The 19143-nt window shown below is 37.8% G+C and overlaps 2 protein-coding genes across 4 annotated transcripts in view; one reads left to right on the top strand and one right to left on the bottom strand.

Moving 5' to 3' along the window:
• Positions 1-13621, top strand: part of FAM162A (family with sequence similarity 162 member A) — a 27063-nt gene extending 13442 nt beyond the window's left edge. For both annotated transcript variants that reach the window (XM_079156024.1, XM_079156025.1), the window contains exons 2-5: positions 6461-6583; positions 8095-8203; positions 11154-11262; positions 13358-13621. In XM_079156024.1, coding sequence (XP_079012150.1) covers positions 6461-6583; positions 8095-8203; positions 11154-11262; positions 13358-13450 — 434 coding nt within the window. In that variant the 3' untranslated portion in view covers positions 13451-13621. The remainder of the gene's footprint in view (positions 1-6460; positions 6584-8094; positions 8204-11153; positions 11263-13357) is intronic.
• WDR5B (WD repeat domain 5B) lies at positions 11218-18855 on the bottom strand. 2 transcript variants are annotated; one of them, XR_013766544.1, is made up of 2 exons: positions 15420-18854; positions 11218-11354 (listed from the first exon to the last, which is right to left on the bottom strand). XR_013766544.1 is itself a non-coding variant. In XM_079156021.1 (2 exons), the coding sequence occupies exon 2, from the start codon at positions 17063-17065 to the stop codon at positions 16073-16075; it is 993 nt and encodes a 330-aa protein (XP_079012147.1). In that variant the 5' UTR covers positions 17066-17109; positions 17473-18855; the 3' UTR covers positions 15318-16072. The 2 variants fall into 2 exon arrangements, 1 of the variants encoding a protein (XP_079012147.1); XM_079156021.1 differs by lacking the exon at positions 11218-11354 and having other exon boundaries at positions 15318-17109; positions 17473-18855.
• Positions 18856-19143: the final 288 nt, after the last annotated feature.

Consider the following 19143-nt stretch of genomic DNA (forward strand, 5'->3'; position numbering starts at 1 on the left):
CCTTGAGATAGAAAAAGAAGGTCTTAATCATACTAAAGCTTATTTATACTTCCATTTTGTTATAATTGTAAAATAAAAACCAAAATTACTGCTGGGCGCAGTGGCACGTGCCTGTAAATCCCAGTGATTTGGGAGGCTGAGGCAGGAGGATCATGAGTTCAAATCCAGCCGCAGCAAAAGCAAGGCACTAAGCAACTCAGTGAGACCCTGTCTAAATAAAATACGAAGTAGGGCTGGGGGTATGGCTCAGTGGTTAAGTGCCCCTGAGTTCAATCCCTGGTACCCACAAAAACAAAACCAAGGATCACAAGTACTTCATGCTTGTTTTTAATGATAAAATTTAACATTCTTAAATTGGTCTTATTTCTAATTATAATTAGATCATACTTGCATATATTTTAATCAGCACTTATACTTTAGGGAGGTAAGAGTAATTGGCATGAAGTAAGCAAAAGTTGGGAGATATTTTCTGATCAAGGTAAACCTTTCATATCTTCAAGTTTCTACCTGCCACTTCTGCCCCAGGTATCTCTGACCTCAGATTCTAATTCTCTTCCCATTATTTGCTCCCTTCCAGTCTCACTGGTCTCCTCTTTGTGGTCCCTAAAATCACTTTAGGGCCTTTGCACTTACTGTTCTTTCTGTTTAAAATATTCAAATTACTACATAACTAGCTCCCTCATTTTCTTCAAAGGGACATTCTGAAAGAGAACTTCCCTGGCTACCCAAATTAAAATTTCACGCAAATACATCCCTTTTCTAGACATATAAACACTTCATTCCCACCCCCACCCCAGGCACTCAATACCTGACATAATGCAATTCTTTTCCCCAGTAGAATCTTAAGTCCTCCTGGTGCAGGATTTTATCTCTTATTTTTTATTTATTTATTTCTTTTGGGATTGAACCCAGGGGAGTTTTCACCACTGAGCTCCATCCTCAGTCCTTTTTATATTTTATTTTGAGACTGGGTCTTTTGCTGAGTTGCTTAGGACCTTGCCTAGTTGCTGAGAGGCTGGCCTTGAATTTGTGATGTCCCTGCCTCCACCTACTGAATTGCTGAGATTAGTCATGTGCCCAGTGATTTTTATGCCTTTTCTGTTTTGCCTAAAGCAGTGCCTGGCACATAGTAGGCACTCAATTATTAGTGTTTGAATTTATATCACCAATATGCGTATCTTTAATATAATTGATAGTGTGCGTGTTTGCATGAGTTTTTGTTTTTGTTTTTGTTTTTTTTTTTTTTTTGCTTTACTATTATTACCCAAACTGAACTTAGAGGTAATTTGTCTTCTCTTCTTAACAGCCTGTTCTGTTGTTTCCTAATTGCCTCGTTCTAATTAAGAGAGTAGAAAAGGGTAGCTGTCTAAGTAAATAATGTTGATTCTTTGTTTTGTGTTTTGAGAGCAGAGTTCTTTTACCTTGCTGCCAGTTAACCTTGCTCCTTGCTAAGGGCCTGCCACAGAGGAGGTATGGGACAGCATGGTGTGAGATGGTGCCTTATTGGTCACATTAAACCACTGATTCTCTGGTGAAGATGAAAAAGTATTAGAGATAGATGTTAGAAGTGGTTAAACAAAGTAAATGTATTTAACACCACTGAATTGTATATTGAAAGGTAGTTTAAATTGTAAATTTTATGTTGTGTATATTTTATCATTGTTTAGTGGAGAAAACTTAGTGGTTCTCAAAGTATAATCCTAAAATAACAGTAGCAGTACCCCCTAGGAGCTTGTTAAAAATGCAAATTCCCAACCAGATACCATGGTGAACACCTGTAATTATAGCAACTTGGGAGGCTGAAGCAGGAAGATTACAAGTTTGAAGCCAGCCTTTACAACTTAGTGAGACCCTTTCTCAAAAAGTAAAAAGGGCTGAGTGTATAGTTCAGTGGTAGAGTACCCCTGAGTTCAAACCCCAGTCCCTAAAAAAAGAAAGAAAGAAATGCAAATTTCCTATCTCTCCCGCAAGAACTGTTGATTGAGAAGCTGCAGGTGACTGATATGTACTAGTTTGAGAATCACAGCATTTCGTGTCTTAGGATCATCTTAATCCTGAGAGCTGTGAAGAACTATTTGGGCCCATAGGTTTAGAGGTTTCAATCCACGGTTGGCTGACTCCATGTTATAGGCCTCTGATGAGGCAGAATATCATGGCAGAAAAGGTGTGGTAGAGCAGAGCTGTTCACCTCATGGCAACCGGGAAGTGGAAAGGTGGGGAGGGGGAGGTACAGGCTAGGTGGGGACAGGATACACCTTTCTAAGTCTTTCCCCTTTGGCCTGCTAGGCCCCACCTCCTAATAGCCTGTTCAGCTATGAACTTAGCAATGGATTAATCCATTCGTGAAGTTAGTGCCTACTTGATCCAATCACTTCCCAAATTCCACACCTCTGAACATTGAGGCGTTGAGAGGACCAAACCTTCAACACATGAGTCTTTGGGGTATACTTCATATACAAAAACTAGTAATTTTGAAAAATGAACTTTAGAGTGCTTGATGTGTTTCAAGCATCTTGACAGATGTTCCCATGTTTGTTTTTCCATTGAACCCTCCTGTCAGCCCTAGTGCTATAAATACTGTTACATTTAAAGTAAGGAAGTAAGCCAAGAACAATTATAATTTATCTACTTTCCTTATAGTGTCACTTGCTTCCCCAACATGGCACTGATGGTTGTGTGGTTAACTTGACCAGCAAAGCTCTCAGGGATCGCAGACCTAGAAAATGGAAATGATAAGGTCTCTTATGGAAGAAATCATACTGTGGTTAACCACTAGTCTTTACACAGAGATTCTAACTTCCAGTATGTCAGGGTAAGGACCTCTGAAAATCTGTTCCTACAAAAAAGCAATGAAAACACTACCAGAAATTGCCAAAAATCAGCTGTTTCAGACTGAAAAATAACCAAGGGCTTATAACAATCTGAGGAGTATGTATCTTTAAAAAAAAAATGACTGAATCATTGTAAGAACAAGTCTTGTGAAGTTTTAACTTGCCTTATTCCCATCTCCTCTCAGCATCACAAATACGAATAGTCTAGCAGACACTAAAGAAGGTAAAAGGGGTTTGGAGCGCCCTCAAAGCCCCAACTCCAGAAAACTATTAAGTGTCTGATCTCCCTGGTGGCTCCCTAAGAATCCCCACTTAAAGGACTTGTCTTTTTCACCTGACTTAGAATTTACTGTTTGCAAACAGCTTTTCCAGAGGTATTTATTGAAAATGGCAGCATTTGTTTAGCGTAACATAGGAAGGCAGTAACATTTGAGTCAAAGACGAAGCAGTTGAAAATTTTAAAAGGAAAATCCTGGGAATGAGATATCCATTTTGATATCTGAAAAGATCTGACATCTTTCTGGGTTGGAATATGTGCAAGATTATGTATGTGCCCTAGGAAAGACCTGAGAAGTCCCTAAGCCTTCACCTCTGACTCATTTAGACTCTGTGCAATCAGGAATTGAAGGCTAAGTTAGTGTTCTAAACTGTTTATGGGTAGAAAACTGCCTATGGGTACAAAACTTGCTTCAATACACCTTCAAGAGTCCTTAAGCAAAGACTGACAAACTTATTTGTAGATGTCTCTAATTATTGGCTGATCACTAAGCTAAAGAAACTTGTGGCCAAATACACAGCATGCAATTAAATGCCAAAAATGACATAGATGAAATGGACAGATGTCTAAAAAGACAAAAATTGCTGAAACTGAGTAAAAAAGAAATATAAAATCTGAAAAGCTCTATACTGAATAAAGAAATTGAATTAGTTTAAAACTTTCTGTAAAAGCAATTTAAAAAAAGAATTAATCCTCCACAATTTCTTTTTAAAATAGGAGGAACTGGGCTGGGGATATAGCTCAGTTGGTAGAGTGCCTGCCTCGCAAGCACAAGGCCCTGGGTTCAATCCCCAGCACCGCAAAAAAAAAAAAAAAAAAAAAAAATAGGAGGAACTACTTTCCAATTCATCAGAATTCCCACCCACTTCCCAGTTCATCTCCCACCCTCATCAAAACTGTTTCTGGCTGTCTCTGCTTTTAATTTTGATTAGTATTGATTGATTTGATGATTCATACTGAAAGGGAAAATTACTAACTACAACTAATTTCTTAAAAGTATTATGTATTTTGAGAAGAGAACGTTTCCTTGACTTGTTCACTGAAAAGTCTTAGAAATGGTGACAAACCTGAGACGCTCTACATTTCTTCTTTAAAGGAACCAGAACCTCTTAGAGAAATGAGTAATTCCAGGTCAGGGGCAGGGAATGTTCAAAATGAGCCCAAAACATCTTGACAGAGAATGCAGAAGCTATTAGTGACCACTGAGCAATGTTCAAAAGGACTTGAGCCAGTCTTGAAGTGTTCCCAGTAACTAAAGATGAGAACATTTGAGCATTAAAAAAATAATAATAACTGAAACAAATTAGAGTATATCACATATGTAAAATGCAGGGTTTTTACACTAATTTCAAACGAAAGTTTGCAAGGAAACCCAATTCATTAATTTGAAAACTGGCAGATAAAGGAAAAGAATCAAGCACTTATCCTAACATTTTCTTGATGACTTATACCTTAGGATAATCAAATATTAATGTGAAAAAGAATACTACCATTTTGTAACCCCCTAATGAAACAATCACCTTTGCTGGCAAGAAACATTAGATGAAATGTTGATAAAGAAATTTATAAGGGATAAATCAGACTAGTAGCATCTACCCATCAATTTTTTTTTTTTTTTTTTGTACCAGGAATTGAACCCAGAGGAGCCACATCCCCAACCCTTTTTATTTTTTTATTTTGACACAGAGTCTCCCTAAGTTGCTGAGGGCCTCCCTTAGTTGCTGAGGCTGACCTTGAATTTGTGATCCTCCTGTCTCAACCTCCTGAGTCTCTACTCATAAATTTTAATATCACACACACAAAAAATTGATGTACAGCTTTTTGGGGTTTGTTTTTGTTTTGTTTTGTTTTTTGGTACTGGGATTAAACCCAGGGGCACGCTACCACTGAGCTCTATTCCTATTTTTTGGGACAAAGTCTTGCTAAGTTGCTGAAGCTGGCCTTGAACTTGTGATCCTCCTGCCTTAGCCTGAGTCACTGGGTTTACAGGTGTGCACCACCATGCTGGGCAGTGTACACTTCTTAATGTGATGCCACAGGAAGTAATAGTACCACCTATGACATAATCTTGCTAAAAAAAACTTGAATCTTATCAAACTTCAAAAATCTGTTTTCAAGAAATAGAGGCATTGTAAGAAAATGGTAGCCACACCATGGTGATGCATTCAGCAAAATCTAAAATGAGGGAATCCCTGTAGGATTGATGACTCTAGTTTTTCCAACAAATAAATGACCTCCCACCCAAAAAAAGTTTTAAAGGGAGAACAAACCTGTAGATTTAAAAAACTCAGGAAGCATCAGTCATATTCAGTGTGTACATTTAGTTGGAATAAACCAACTATAAGCAACCAAAAAAAAAAAAAAAAACATGAGGGCTGGGTGCTTGCCTAGCATGAGTGAGGCACTTGGTTTGATCCTCAGCACCACATAAAAATAAGTAAATTAATTAAATAAAGGTATTGTGTCCTTCTACGACTAAAAAAAAATTTTAAAAAGCAAACACAAAACATGAGCTGTGCTGGGGATGTAGCTCAGTGGTAGAGCACTTGCTTAGTATAAGCAAGACCCTGGGCTCCATCCCCACCTCAACCACAATAATGATAACACCCATGAGCCCATTTGAGAAATTTTAATCTTAGTATCATTTAGTCATAATGTATTGTTACTAAGGAAATATTTTTTAGTTATAGTAATGGTATTCTGGATGTGATTTTAGAAAGTTGTTTGGAGAACAACTCAAGTGTTTATGGAAGAAGTAATATGATGTTTGGAATTTGCTTTATATAATCCAGTAGGGGATAGAAAATGATTACATTTAGGTGAAAAATATTTATTGGTAGGTATTGATACTTGTTGTAACTGGGTGATGAACACATAGGAGTTGATAATACTTTCTATATGAGCTTTGAACTTAAAATTTTATTTAAAAACTACATATTTTATGTTAACATAAAACTACATATTAATGTGTAAAACTATATCTATGACTATACTAGAAGACTTCTTTTACCACTTCTTGGAGGTTGCTATTCTTTTACCTAAACAACCTGAATGCTCTAATACATATGTTGCCACCAGAGTCATTATAACACGATACATGTGAGAAGTCTTATGTAAAAATTTATAGCTCATAAAACATTTATGTTGTAGACTCCTGATTTCCTAATCAGCAAAGCATTTATAGTTTAAAACAACACCAAGCATAGCACCTTAAATACAGTTGTGTATCTTACATATGTATAGTTTAATTTTCTAAAAGAGCTAATATTTTAAATATACAACTTACAAGCATTTGTAATCTTGAAAAAACTTAATATTTTCTCCTCTGAAAATATTTCTCTCTCTTTTCTAGGGAATTTTTTTAGGTTATATGAAAAAGATGCTGCCTCATCTGTAAGATTTACCACAAACTCTAATTTGAAGCAAATAAATGGATTTTGCACTAAACCACAGGAAAATCCCAAAGTGCCATCTAGTAAGTTTTTATTGGTTTTCTAGCTAAGCAATAGGTATCTCCCAAAGAGTAGGACAACTAGGAACCTAAAGAACCTAGACTCAATGGGGTTCCTACATCATGCCCAAACGTGTAGTTTAAGCTTCACATCTTATATGTATATTGTACTCACATGTACAATGATTTCTACATTTGCCATTTCGCCTTTTCTTGCTTCAAGGGTTGGATTCGAGTTTTTTGTAGGAATATAGATGTTTAGTAGTCTAGAAATTATCTTTTAAGGAACCAAATCAAATTATGTTTTAGATACAGCAAAATCAGGACTAAAGTTTGGGTATTGACTGTAGCCACATCCATTCCACATCCTAACCCAAACCCTTCATCAAAATGAAGCCAAATCACATTGTTTTAGATATAGCATAATCAGGAGTAAAGCTTGGATATTGACTGTAGCCACATCCATTCCACATCCTAACTCAAACCCTTGTCACTGTCATTTCTATATAATATAAAAACTGAAGAATCCCAACTGATATTTATCTATAAATATTTATTGATATTTATATATAAATATTCCTGGACCCCAGTTCAGTACCAGCCTGGGCAACATAGTTAGACCCCACTGCAAACAAAACATAGTTCCCAAACCAGGTCTAATCTCCTTAGCTTGGTGGTCAAGGTGTTTTATAATCTGATCTTACCTTACAGACTCAATCTGCTGTATTCAAACAAGTTTCTTACTATGTCCTTCTTAGTTCATCCTTACCTTCATATTTTTATTCATGGTGGTGTTCTTTTACTTTTCGGTAGTTAGTATTTATATGGGGAAATACTACTTTTATTTTACCTTAGTCCTCAGGGAATTTTGGAATCTCATCTGAAAAATAAAAATAAAAATATTGGCTACAGTAAATATCCAAGCTTTACTCCTGATTATGCTATATCTAAAACATAATTTGATTTGGCTTCATTTTGATGAAGGGTTTGGGTTAGGATGTGGAATGGATGTGGCTACAGTCAAATACCCAAACTTTAGTCCTGATTTTGCTGTATCTAAAACATAATTTGATTTGGTTCCTTAAAAGATAATTTCTAGACTATTAAACATGTAAACATTTTGGGCTGGAATATTCTGTTGTAGGGCCTGACTTTCATGCTAGACGATGTTTAGCAACATCCCTGGCCTAGCTGGGTTTGGTGGTGCATGCCTATGATCTCATAGACTCAGGAGGTTGAGGCAGGAGGATTGCAAATTCAAGGCCAGGCTAAGTGGCTTAGCCCCTGGGTCAAAAAAAAGTGTTGTGAATGTGTTTAGTGGTAGAGGACCTCTGGGTTCGATCCCCAGTACCACAAAAAAAAGAAAAACAAAGCTTTCTAAGAAGTTTCATTCAAACAGAGCTCTAATTAGCTTGAAGTTTCTCAGTGTTTCTGTCTAGTGAATAACAAAAAAAGCACAAATAGCATTTTTTTCTCATGCTAAACCTGGGAGTTATAATCTCAAGTAAGATTTCTTATCTGTTTTTTTCTCACAGACAAGTACAGCCACAGAGTGCCATTACACAAACCAACAGATTGGGAAAGGAAGATCCTGATATGGTCAGGTCGCTTCAAAAAGGAAGATGAAATCCCAGAGACCATCTCGTGAGTACTGAATTCAGGATTGTAATCAGCTTGTATTTCTCACTGATCTGTTTTCAGGGAAAAGCAGAATCTTTGAGTTCTGACTGTTTAAAACCTTTCAAATTCAGAAACATTTTTACTTTGCTAATTGGCAAATACCCAGAACAGAAACAGTGCTGGAAAACTTATGTTTGTCAGGTTTTCCAAAGCTAGCTGATATTTAGCTTCATCTCCTAGTCACAGGAATGTGACTGAACAATAGTATTCACTTTTTAAAGTTTGTATTTAATCTGGGTATATCACTCAGATATCAGTGACAGTAAATATAGTCTACAATATCCACTCAAGATCAACCTTAGGCATAAAAGAGTTTCAGCATAATACATTCTTTTTCTGAGAAGAAGAAAGAGTGCCTCCTGTCACCACTTTCCTTAAACATAGCTTTGGCTATAATCCTGGACTTTTTCACTTTGTAGATAATGGAATACAGGTCCCTCCAAACCAAGACTTTCTGAAGCTCAGCAATGTTGACGTTTTGGGCTGGAATATTCTGTTGTAGGGCCTGACTTGCATACTAGACGATGTTTAGCAACATCCTTGGCCTTTATCCTCTAGATGCCAGCAGCATTCCCTTAGTGGTGACAAAAATATCTCTAGATATTAGCAAATATCCCTGGGAGGCAGAATCGACCCCACTTGGCAGCAGTGTTCCAGCTTCATGCCAAAGACCCTGACTAGTAGGCATTTTGAGCAGAAGGGGTTCTGAGAAGTACATGCTAGCTCTTCTCTGGGCATCATCCTACTGAGAGACAGATATCAGACAAAGGTCCTGCACGTTCAGTGGTAAACTCTTCGGGGGCCTTCTTGTTTTCAGGATTGAAAAAGAATTGGGTTCATTCAGGACTGCTTTTCCAGAAAGATAGTATTTATTTTCTTTTACAAAAGAATTTTAAATTTTTTTCAAAATTTTTAACTTATTTATTTGAAATAGGGTCTCTCACTGTATTGTCCAGACTGACCTTGAACACCTGGGGCTCAGGTGATCTTCAATTCTCAGCCTCCCAAGTAGCGGGGACTACAGGCTTATACCCACTGCACCCAGCAATAGAACCTTTCTGCTTCTGCCAATCAGATTAGCACATTATTTTCACTAGAGTTGTTTCAGCAGAAAAATCCTTATCCATCTTAGCTTAAGTGATAGTGTACTCTCCTGGAAAATAAGAGCACCCTAGAAGTAACAGTGATATCAAGTTCTTGCCTGTGCTCTTGATTTCTTTCTGAATATTCCAACAGAAAATAAGCTGCTACATATTTTTCTAACTGATGGTATATAGGCTTTGCTGTGGAACACCTTTCCTAGCCTGCCCTATAGTTGGTTCCAGGTTCACCTCAGGTCCAAAATACTGCCTGTGAGTCACCCCAAAAGACTTTTTCCTGGACTCAGGCAACCATTTATCCTTGAGCTGGTAGTTCTGAACAGGTACTGCTTAACCTTCTTAGTGCCTCCTGTGGGATGAATGGCAATATCATGGCCTTATTTAAATGTACTTTACTTTTTTAAATGTTCCTTTACCTGTAAAATATATCACTGTACATGAGAATCGCAGCACTTCAGTTGGACATACCAGTTCACATAAAATACTGCCAAAATGAGTAGTAGTGTGATCTCAGGTGCTCTTGAGTAATTCACAATCTTTAGAAGTTGTTCTTGGTTCCCACCACTGCAGGCCCAGTTTTGGTACCTGGAGAACTCCTTCCACATTGCTGCCTTACAGTTCCCAGCTCTCATATCACATTATGTGTGTGTTTTAAGGGTCCTCCTCTTATCCACCTGCAACATCCCAAACCCTATGCCTCCTTCCAAGCATTTCTTAAAAATCATTTCCCCACCTGATTTTCAAAGTAATGTGTTGAAGACATGGGGGAAGAAAACTAAAAAGCACTCCAATTCCATCATCTAGAGACTATCACTTCCTATGTACACTTTGGAGGAGACCAGAAGTCCTTTATCCTGGGCCCCATTATGACTCCACATGCTCTACCTTGAGACTCTACTAGGCACCCAGGTAATACAACCACTGCCTACCTACAAAATAACCAAGGTAGAGTGACTTTCTCTTTAGACTCTACCATGTTATACCCCTTACCTTTTACCCAACATGATGATCCAACCCCCAACTTTCTATTGGGGAACACAGGTGTACACTCAGAGGACAGATTTAGAAGAGCGATACTCCAGGCACTTGCCAAAGAGCACAAACTTACTCAGTTTTAGTAAAACTGAGTTAAAAGGTAAATATTTAAATATTTAGTTAAAAGGTAAATATTAAGGGACTATCACTTAAAGGATATTTCAACTGGCTTAGATATTCTCCAGTCTACTCCTGGTTCAAGACTAAAAAAAGCCAGGTTATATAGAGCACATTGTTTGACTCTCTCTCATGTTGGTTTTATTTCTGAATTGTACTTTGTGTTGGAAGCTCATAGCAATATCTACTCAGGGTATTATTCAGTCGTTGTATCACTATATTTTCTTCTTAAGAACCCCAGGGAGAATAGCTAATAGTTTTATTTTTAGTGTTGGCTGCTAGAAACCTGAGAGCCAAAATTGGGGCCCATCATAGCAAAAGTAGTTTAATATGCCTTGCTGGGTTTTTGTTGCTGTTTTTTTTTTTTGTTTGTTTGTTTGGTTGGTTTTTTTTTTTTTTTTCGCTTTGTTCCTGGCTCACTCTTTCATATTGTCTTCTTCTTTTGTACTTTAAATTTTTGCCATCTTGCCGTTAAACACATAAATGAGTTGTGAAAATTGCCCATCCTCCCCAAAATACTGTGAGATCTCCAGTTGCTGTCTCCTTTTTTATATTTATAGACACTACACTTCTAAGTTGTGGTACACAGAACTTGATATCTTGCTGCAGCTTCAGAAAGAGAAAGTTACTAACATTCTTTCTTGATCACATTGTACTATTAGGTTTGAGATGCTTGATGCTGCAAAGAACAAGATCCGGGTGAAGGTTAGCTATATAATGATTGCCTTGACAGTGGCAGGATGCATCCTGATGATTATCGAGGGCAAGAAGGTGAGAGTATTCCCCTCTGTGTCTGAATTCTCTCCTCAGAGACCAGGAAGGAAAGCAGGGATTGCCTTTACTGTTTACTATCCAAGAAGAGGCTATTTTCTACATAAGAAATGATAGGAAACAAAATAAGACATAGTAGGGACAAACGTGAGTTATTGTCAGGATAAATGGCAAGGCCTAATTTTGGCATGGTGAAGAAATATTACTTTGTGTAAAAAGTGTTGTTTATTATAGTTGTTATAAATAATATGAAACAAGAAATAGGACAGGGGCATTTTATAACACTGCATATTTATAAAGCACCGTCAGTATATGGACTTACTTATCCTCACTGTAACTGCCTTAATCACAGTGAACATCTTATCATGATTCTTTATTTGAAGCTCAGCCAAACATAGCCATATGTCTGAGGACCACTGCTTCTAAGCAGCACGTAGGAATGAAAATCTAGAAGTCTTTGTTCTGATACAGATTATAATTAATAGCTATTGCTAATTGAATACTTACTGCATTCTGGGTACTTTTCTATTATTGTCTCGTCTGAACCTCACAACAGCACTGTAAGATAGGTACTCATTTATAGATGGGGAAACTAGTTTAAAAAGCTGTAGTAACTTACCCAAGGCTACCCGGCTCCCTAATAACAGAGCCATCTAATCAAGGTTACGGTAAAATTTTTCCCATTTATTGAGTGCTTACTATGTAGAAGGGTAAACTGTTAAGCTTATTTAATCACCATAATAATCCTCAGAACCTAAGATATGGTTCTCTTATTACTGTTTTTTATAAAGGAGGAACCTGAACTGAGAGATGCTCAATAACTTTCCCAAATTCACATAGCTAATAAATGTCAAGGTAAAAAAATCAGATCCAAATTTGCATGTTACCACACCTGGTATGTTATCCTTGTTATTAAGATGGAGTCATTTTTATATTCAGTAGTGCTGGTCAAACCTATCTTTTAATGTCTGATCTGTGTTACAGCTTCCATATTGGAAGAAATGTCTTATAACTATTAACAGATATTAGAAAGATTCCTCTACACACCCATTGTTAACTATTTCCTTATCCTCAGTGACTCCAGAGTAAAAGGAAATGAACTTTTGGCTCTCTTCAGAGTCTTATAGTTACATAAACATTAACCATTTTAGGCTGCCCTCATAGGAGCACAAAAGGGCAAGAGTGCTGACCTAGGCCAAGTTCTCTTGAAAACAAACACCAATGCTGTCCCACTTTAGTCTTCCCTCTGTCTCCATCTTTGACTTCTCATGCATAGTTCTCAGGTTGAAACCTTCAGAAGCTTCTGAACAAGATGTGGATTTTCAGAATTCTGCATTGCTTTTTATATTTGTTTAAACTTGCATTTATTAATAAACTTGAGTTTACTGCCTAAGCAAATTATTCCCCTGGGATTTCTTTTAGCATCATCCAGGCATATATGCTATAGAGAGTTCCTCTCATGTTCTGTACCATAAAATTGTAACATTTATCTTTTATAGAATTTCTATTTCCAAAAAGTTGTTAAATGCTACTGGAATGGAGACTTTTCAACTTAATGCGACTAAAAGAGCAAAATTAACTACTTTGTGTTTTGTCCTTATCATCAACTTCCTATTCCCATTCTCCTCCCCCTCCCCATACCTAATTGTTTACAGGTGATATAATACCAGCTTGTATGGATGCTTAGTTTCACTTATTTGGTATACAGATTTTGAAACTGATCTGTTTATGTAAGATAGCTTCAGTAAGGAGCTAGAAGAGTGTGAAAATATGCAAATGAGTTGGGAAGGAGAAATGTGAAAGAACAAAAAATGAAATGGAAATGAGAAGGTATTTAATATCAAAGAGAAGAGGGAGGGAAGGGAGGGAAAAAAAGGAAAAACAAGGGAATAAAAGGTATAGGGAAAAGCTGCAAATTTACAGAAAGAGACCAGAAAGGGAGAGGTGTGCACTGATCTTGTGTTTGGGTACGCTACTGTAGTCCAGAGCATTAGATGATGTAGAAGGCATGTGGAGGACCCTGCTGTCCTTAGTGGAAGGTAATGATACCTCTTCAACCTGGCATAATCACCTGTTCGAATTTACTTCATTTTAGGCTGCCAAAAGAAATGAGTCTTTAACAAGCTTGAACTTAGAAAAGAAAGCTCGTCTCAGAGAGGAAGCAGCTATGAAGGCTAAAACAGAGTAGCAGAGAAGCATCCGTGCTGGCTGGATTTTGAAAATCCAGGAATAATGTTGCAGCAAGCCTGTATTTAAAAGGATGTGGTGAAGCTCCACTTCATCACTATGATTTGCACAAACTTAAACTGTTTCCCTGTTTTCTGCTGTAGATGTACAAATAAATTTTCTTAAAAACTTGTCTATGTTTTATGGCTTTAATCCAAGTAAAATGCAGCCTCCCAGCTTTTTGGAGAAAATTTAAAAATGAGAGAACTTATTTCACTTTTAATATTAACTCTTAGAGAATAAGGTATCTATCTTACTTTTGTTCCCATTACCAAAGTGACATCTCTCCAGAGGCCAAAATAGCTTTTAGTTCTCTATTTCTTCTTCTGGTACTTAATTCTAAAGGGTAAGGAAGATAGTTGACTATATTGCCCAGGTCACTACAATGCCATGGTGCTTTGGGGAGGCTGGCTCCTGAAAGAGCCCTGAGAAGCAGCCAGACTTCACTGTATCTTGGGCATCTGGCAGATGGGGTTCCTTTGAAGAACATTATTTGAAAATGTCCTGGCAAGGTGATGAGAGTGATCTGGCCAGGAGTTTGTGGGGACTTAGAAATTCTATCATCATGGATTTGCTGGAGACCAGAACAGCCACCTCCTAGCTCCATGGATGATGGTTCCTAATTGGTCCCTTTCCTGCTGCCTGAGAAACTAATTCCTCAAATATGAAAATCTCATGCATTTTCTCATTAGTGTTGAAAGATGAACATGTACACCTAGCATACATATCACTTTGACTTTGGGATGCCAAGTTGTCTCACTTAGATATGGGTACTGGTTTCTATTATAACTACTTCATTTATTGTCACATGCCTCATTATATTAATGGATGATAAGTCATTATATTTCATCCCAACATACTAATTCTCCTCAGTTATAATAGAAATTAAAAAGTGATATATGCTGCTGTTTGGGAACTTTAATAAAACACAATAAAATCTAATACATGATAGCTTCATAATGTTGATAATGATGTCTGTTTATATACTTTATTCTAGAGTAATTTGAACTTATCTTCCTTTTAGGTATCCACTTGCAAAGTTATTATCAAAAAGCATTATTGTTTCTCATACATTTTAAAAGATTAATTTTTCTTGATTATTTTGGGACCCCTAAACCAAATGTTTTAAATTTGGGTAGATTTTAACAGTATTTCTTTTAAAAACAGTTAACTTTTCATCATAGAAACTATTTTTAACTGTTGAAGAGCATTTAAGTGTGATTCTTGTAGGTTTATTTTAATAAAAATGTCTAACTAAAGGTTCATAATTATTACCATGCACTAAGAATTCACACAACCATTTCTCATTGTTATTCTCTACCTGATAACATACTATGACTATCTCTTTATGGGTTAAATATAAATTTCTTAGCCACAATTTCAGAACTGCCTCTAATACACAACTTTTTCCAGTATCCTCATATACCAACCTCTGACACTAATACTCGACCTGTAATTTACCATTCTAGTCACTATATATTCCTCAGAATTTGTCAAATACAGTTCAATGATAGTTTTGCCCTTGTTGCTTTCAGTTAAAATTACTGTTGTATTAATTTTTTAGATTTTTTTTGTATGTTTATCATGTCTCCATGGTAGAAGCTATTTTCTACATTGTATTTTTTATTTCTACGTTATATTTTTTATTTTAGATTTTATTACTAAAATCTATTGAAAGCAGGCAAGGAATAAAGGGTGTCGTGGTATCACATTGTCATTCATCAAACAGAATACAAAGGTGAATAATGAGCTCTGTGGGATGGAAACTTCCTGATCCCACAGAGTTCATTGTCTGCTAAAAACATGGCCCATGAAAACATTATGACACATTGAGTTTTATATCAGGAACTGTATAGAAGAAAATCTAATTGAGCTGTCCACTGAGCCTAGAGGGAGGCAGGCAGTGATGGTACAAGAAGTGACTTATGTACAATGAGTCCGAAGTATATAGAAGTTAGTAGGTAACATCCTGAAGGACAGCAGTCTCGCCATTCAATGTAGCATACATTGCCATCACAAGATGGCACAACCTAATGAGGTAGAGGTCCTTCAATTAAAAGTTCATAGACTCTTAAATAAACCTAACCAGGACTTACTTTCCTCAATTTAGTGACACAATTCTATGTACTGTTTCACATTCCATCATGTAAGGTATCATTAAAGTGCAGGAGGCATGTGACATGTATCTGCAATCCTCCCATTACTACCCCAGCCTTATGCTCTTGTTCATTTGACCTCCCAAACCAGAAAACTGCAAAATTTCTTGCCCACCTCAATCAGTCATCCTGTCTTATCGACCTTACTTTTAAATATTTTCCAAATAAACCAACCCTCTACAATAGTTACAAGAGAAACAGAATGGAAACTTATACAGGGACAAATAGGTCTGAGATTCCTAACAGGCATCAAGATTAGGAGTCAGAAGCCCCAGGCAGACTCTAGACTTGCTTTTACAACTGTCTCATTTTGTATACTTAGATTGAAAATCTCTAAATCTTATAATTGAAGATAATTTTTTAAAAGAAATACAAAACTATACCAGTTAGAAAAACCATCTTTCAAATGTTTTTTTGTTAACCTGGCTTTAGCAGTTACTCATCCACAGTTTAATTGTTTTGTCATTTTCTAATGCTGCTGACGCAATGATGTTTTCTGTAGGATGACAAGCTGCTGAGATCACGACATCTGTATGACTTTGTAATTTCTGTACAATCTCTTTAGTTTGAAGGTTCCAAATGTAAACCAGGTTATCCTCTGAACCAGACACAATCCACTTGCCACCAGTAACTGAAAAACTGGCAAATATGCAGTATTTCTCATTCTTATGACCAGTGTATGTCTTCAGGCATCTGCCTCTGCTGTAATCCCACAGTTTAAGAGTATTGTCCAAAGTTGCAGTGAGAATATATTTACCATTTGGAGAAAATTTTACAAAAGAGACAGGAGGGTTATCATCATCAGCAAGTGTTTTTAAACACTGACCTGAGGCAGCGTCCCAGATTCTACAGAGACCGTCATAACTTCCTGATACTATCAAAGACCCATTACAATTAAAATGAACAGCCGAAATTGGGTCAGAGTGAGCAGACAAAGTCTTGAGGCACCTTCCTGTTTTCACCTCCCATATTTTCACACTCTCATCGAAGGATCCTGAAATGATGAGGTTGGATAGTGGATTGAAATTACAGCAAAAGACATAGTTCCTGTGTCCCTTCAATGTTTTCAAACATTTTCCAGACCTTACATCCCATATCTTCAAAGTTTTATCATCGGAGGCAGAAACAAGAAGACTGGAATCTGATGACCAGGCAATATCTGATATTTCCAGATTGTGTCCATAGAGTGTTTTCTCATATTTTCCATCATATGCTCCCCAAATTATAATTAATTTATCAGCAGAAGAACTTGCTAGCCATTCTCCATTAGGACTAAACTTAACCGATGACACTGCTGCTGTATGCCCCACGAGAGTAAGTTTGAGGGCATAGTTGGGTTTTTCAGGCGCTTCCTTGCTGTGACTGGCTGAAGAGGGAAGGGTGGACTGTGCTAGGACATCTCCTGGCTCCCTTGTCGCCATTGGGCTCGGAAATCCCAATACAGTAGTTGATTAGATGTCCGGCCCTAATTCATGTAGTAAGAAAAATCGCAATCAAAAAAGTACACGGTTTTAATTAAACAATTTCTGAATCGTCTTTAAAGTATATGTACTGAATCGGCAGCACGGCTTCTACTACGTCAGTTTTCCCTGTCAAATACTCGCGAATATTATCAAAAAGGTCCTGGCGCCGTCGGCAGGCCGGGTACTAAAATTGAGTGTTTGGTTAAGGCCCCGAGCGGTGAGGGGTGCACGGAAAGTACTCCCACACGCCCCTGCCGCCCCGCTCCGAGGTTTGAGAACACTGAGCCACCCTACCCGTCGAGAGACTAAGTACTTGAGGATGAGCAAACCACCGCTTCAAACAGATTTCATAAGTTAAGACCTACGTAGCCACCGGAATTAGAAGCCAGGGACGCCAGGGTTCTTCCGCAATACCAACAGCCAGTACTTCACCACAGCGCCACTCTAACAAGAGTGGGAAAGGAAGCCGAGCGCAAAGGCGAAGAGACCCGCTCCCGGAGCCGAGGTGACCAATGGGAGATGCCCGACTGCGCCTGCGCAAGAGGCGCCCATGTTAGCTTCCGGTCCTTTTCGCTAGCGCCCTGCAAGTTCAAATGCTTTCTTGGAGGAGTGGGAAGTTGAACAGAATATTTCCCAGCCCTAATTTGCTAGTTTGTGTTTCAGTGGGCCTTTTTTTTTTCCCCCGGACCGAAAGAATATGCATTTTTTTTTAAACTCACAGGAAAGTAATGAATTTGTTGACGCCTCTTAGCCAAAGTGTTAGACCCACCCTTGGTTTGTGAATTGCCCAAACTTCATGCATTCCTGAAATGTGTCAAGCTTTGACCCAACCTTCGCCAGTGACTCCGTGCAAGCGTCTTCGCTGCAGATGGCTTTGATTTTGCTCTTGTTGTGATGTTAAGCCCGGTGGTGTTAGGGCCTGCTTGATGATTGTGGGAAACGGAGTGGACAGAATTAAATGCCCAGATTTTAAGATTTCTGGTCCAAAAGTTTTCCCTGTAAGCCTTTAGAAAAGGATAAAGAACATGTCTGTTAGAGACCTGTAAGTCCTTGATATGCTGGGAGAACCGAGCAAATGTGTGAGCTCGTGGTCTAAGAGTTCCTATCTCTTCAAAGGTGATTCAGGGAAGGGCAGAAGTTGGTGGATGGCATAAAAAATGGGTAAGATTACTGTTAAATAGGCTTTAGAGAACTTCCCACAGTTTTAAGAAATGATAATGGCCATGAAAGTATGTATGTATCTAGTTGTTACCCTCTTTTAAATAAAAAGTTTACAAAGAAACTGTAAACTGACTAGTTTCTTCATCCCTGTAATTGCTCAAATTAGAAAGTGACAGAACAAAACGTAGTTGCATATGCCGGTAAACCCAGCTACGACTCAGGAGGATCACAATTTGGAGGTCCGCCTGGGCAATTTAGCGACAGCCTGTCTCAGAAAATAAAAGGGACTGAGGCTGTAGTTCAGTGGTAAAGAGCGCCTGGGTTTGAACCCCTGTCCCAAGGGGTGATTACCATAGTGTGAGGCAGGTGTTATTCTGTGTAAAGGGTTTTCTGGTAACCAAGCTAAAGTCAGGGGGGCAAATATCTTTCTCTGTTGAGAATTAAAATTCATTTGGAAACAATCCCCTATTGTGTACTAACTAGATATTTGAAAGTTTTGTCTTTATAAGGCACAACAGGCATACCTGGCTCATCCGTAATTCATAAACCATAGTAAAAACCTCATTAAAACTTATTACTTATTATTCATTTATTTGTGGCAGGAACCCAGGTCGCTTAACAGAGCAACCCCCAGCACCAGTCCCCACCCCTTTTGAAGACAGCATCTCAGTTAAGTAGCTGAAGCTGGCCTCCACTTGTGCTCCTCCTACTCAGCCTTAAGTCACTGGGTTTGCAGGCAACTATACCAAACCCAGCAACTATTTCCATTTTTATTAGCTCATTAAAAGGTCAATTTAAAAGCAGCTTTTAAAATTAGGCTTTGTTTCAAAGAATATTAAGAAAATCTATATTTTCCCAGTCACTGTTTATATACT

This window comes from Sciurus vulgaris (assembly GCF_902686455.1).
Source record: "Sciurus vulgaris genome assembly, chromosome: 10".
Taxonomy (NCBI): domain Eukaryota; kingdom Metazoa; phylum Chordata; class Mammalia; order Rodentia; family Sciuridae; genus Sciurus; species Sciurus vulgaris.

Coding starts and splice junctions, on each gene's coding strand:
- WDR5B (XM_079156021.1), bottom strand. CDS start 17,065: ATGGCGACAAGGGAGCCAGGAGATGTCCTAGCACAGTCCACCCTTCCC.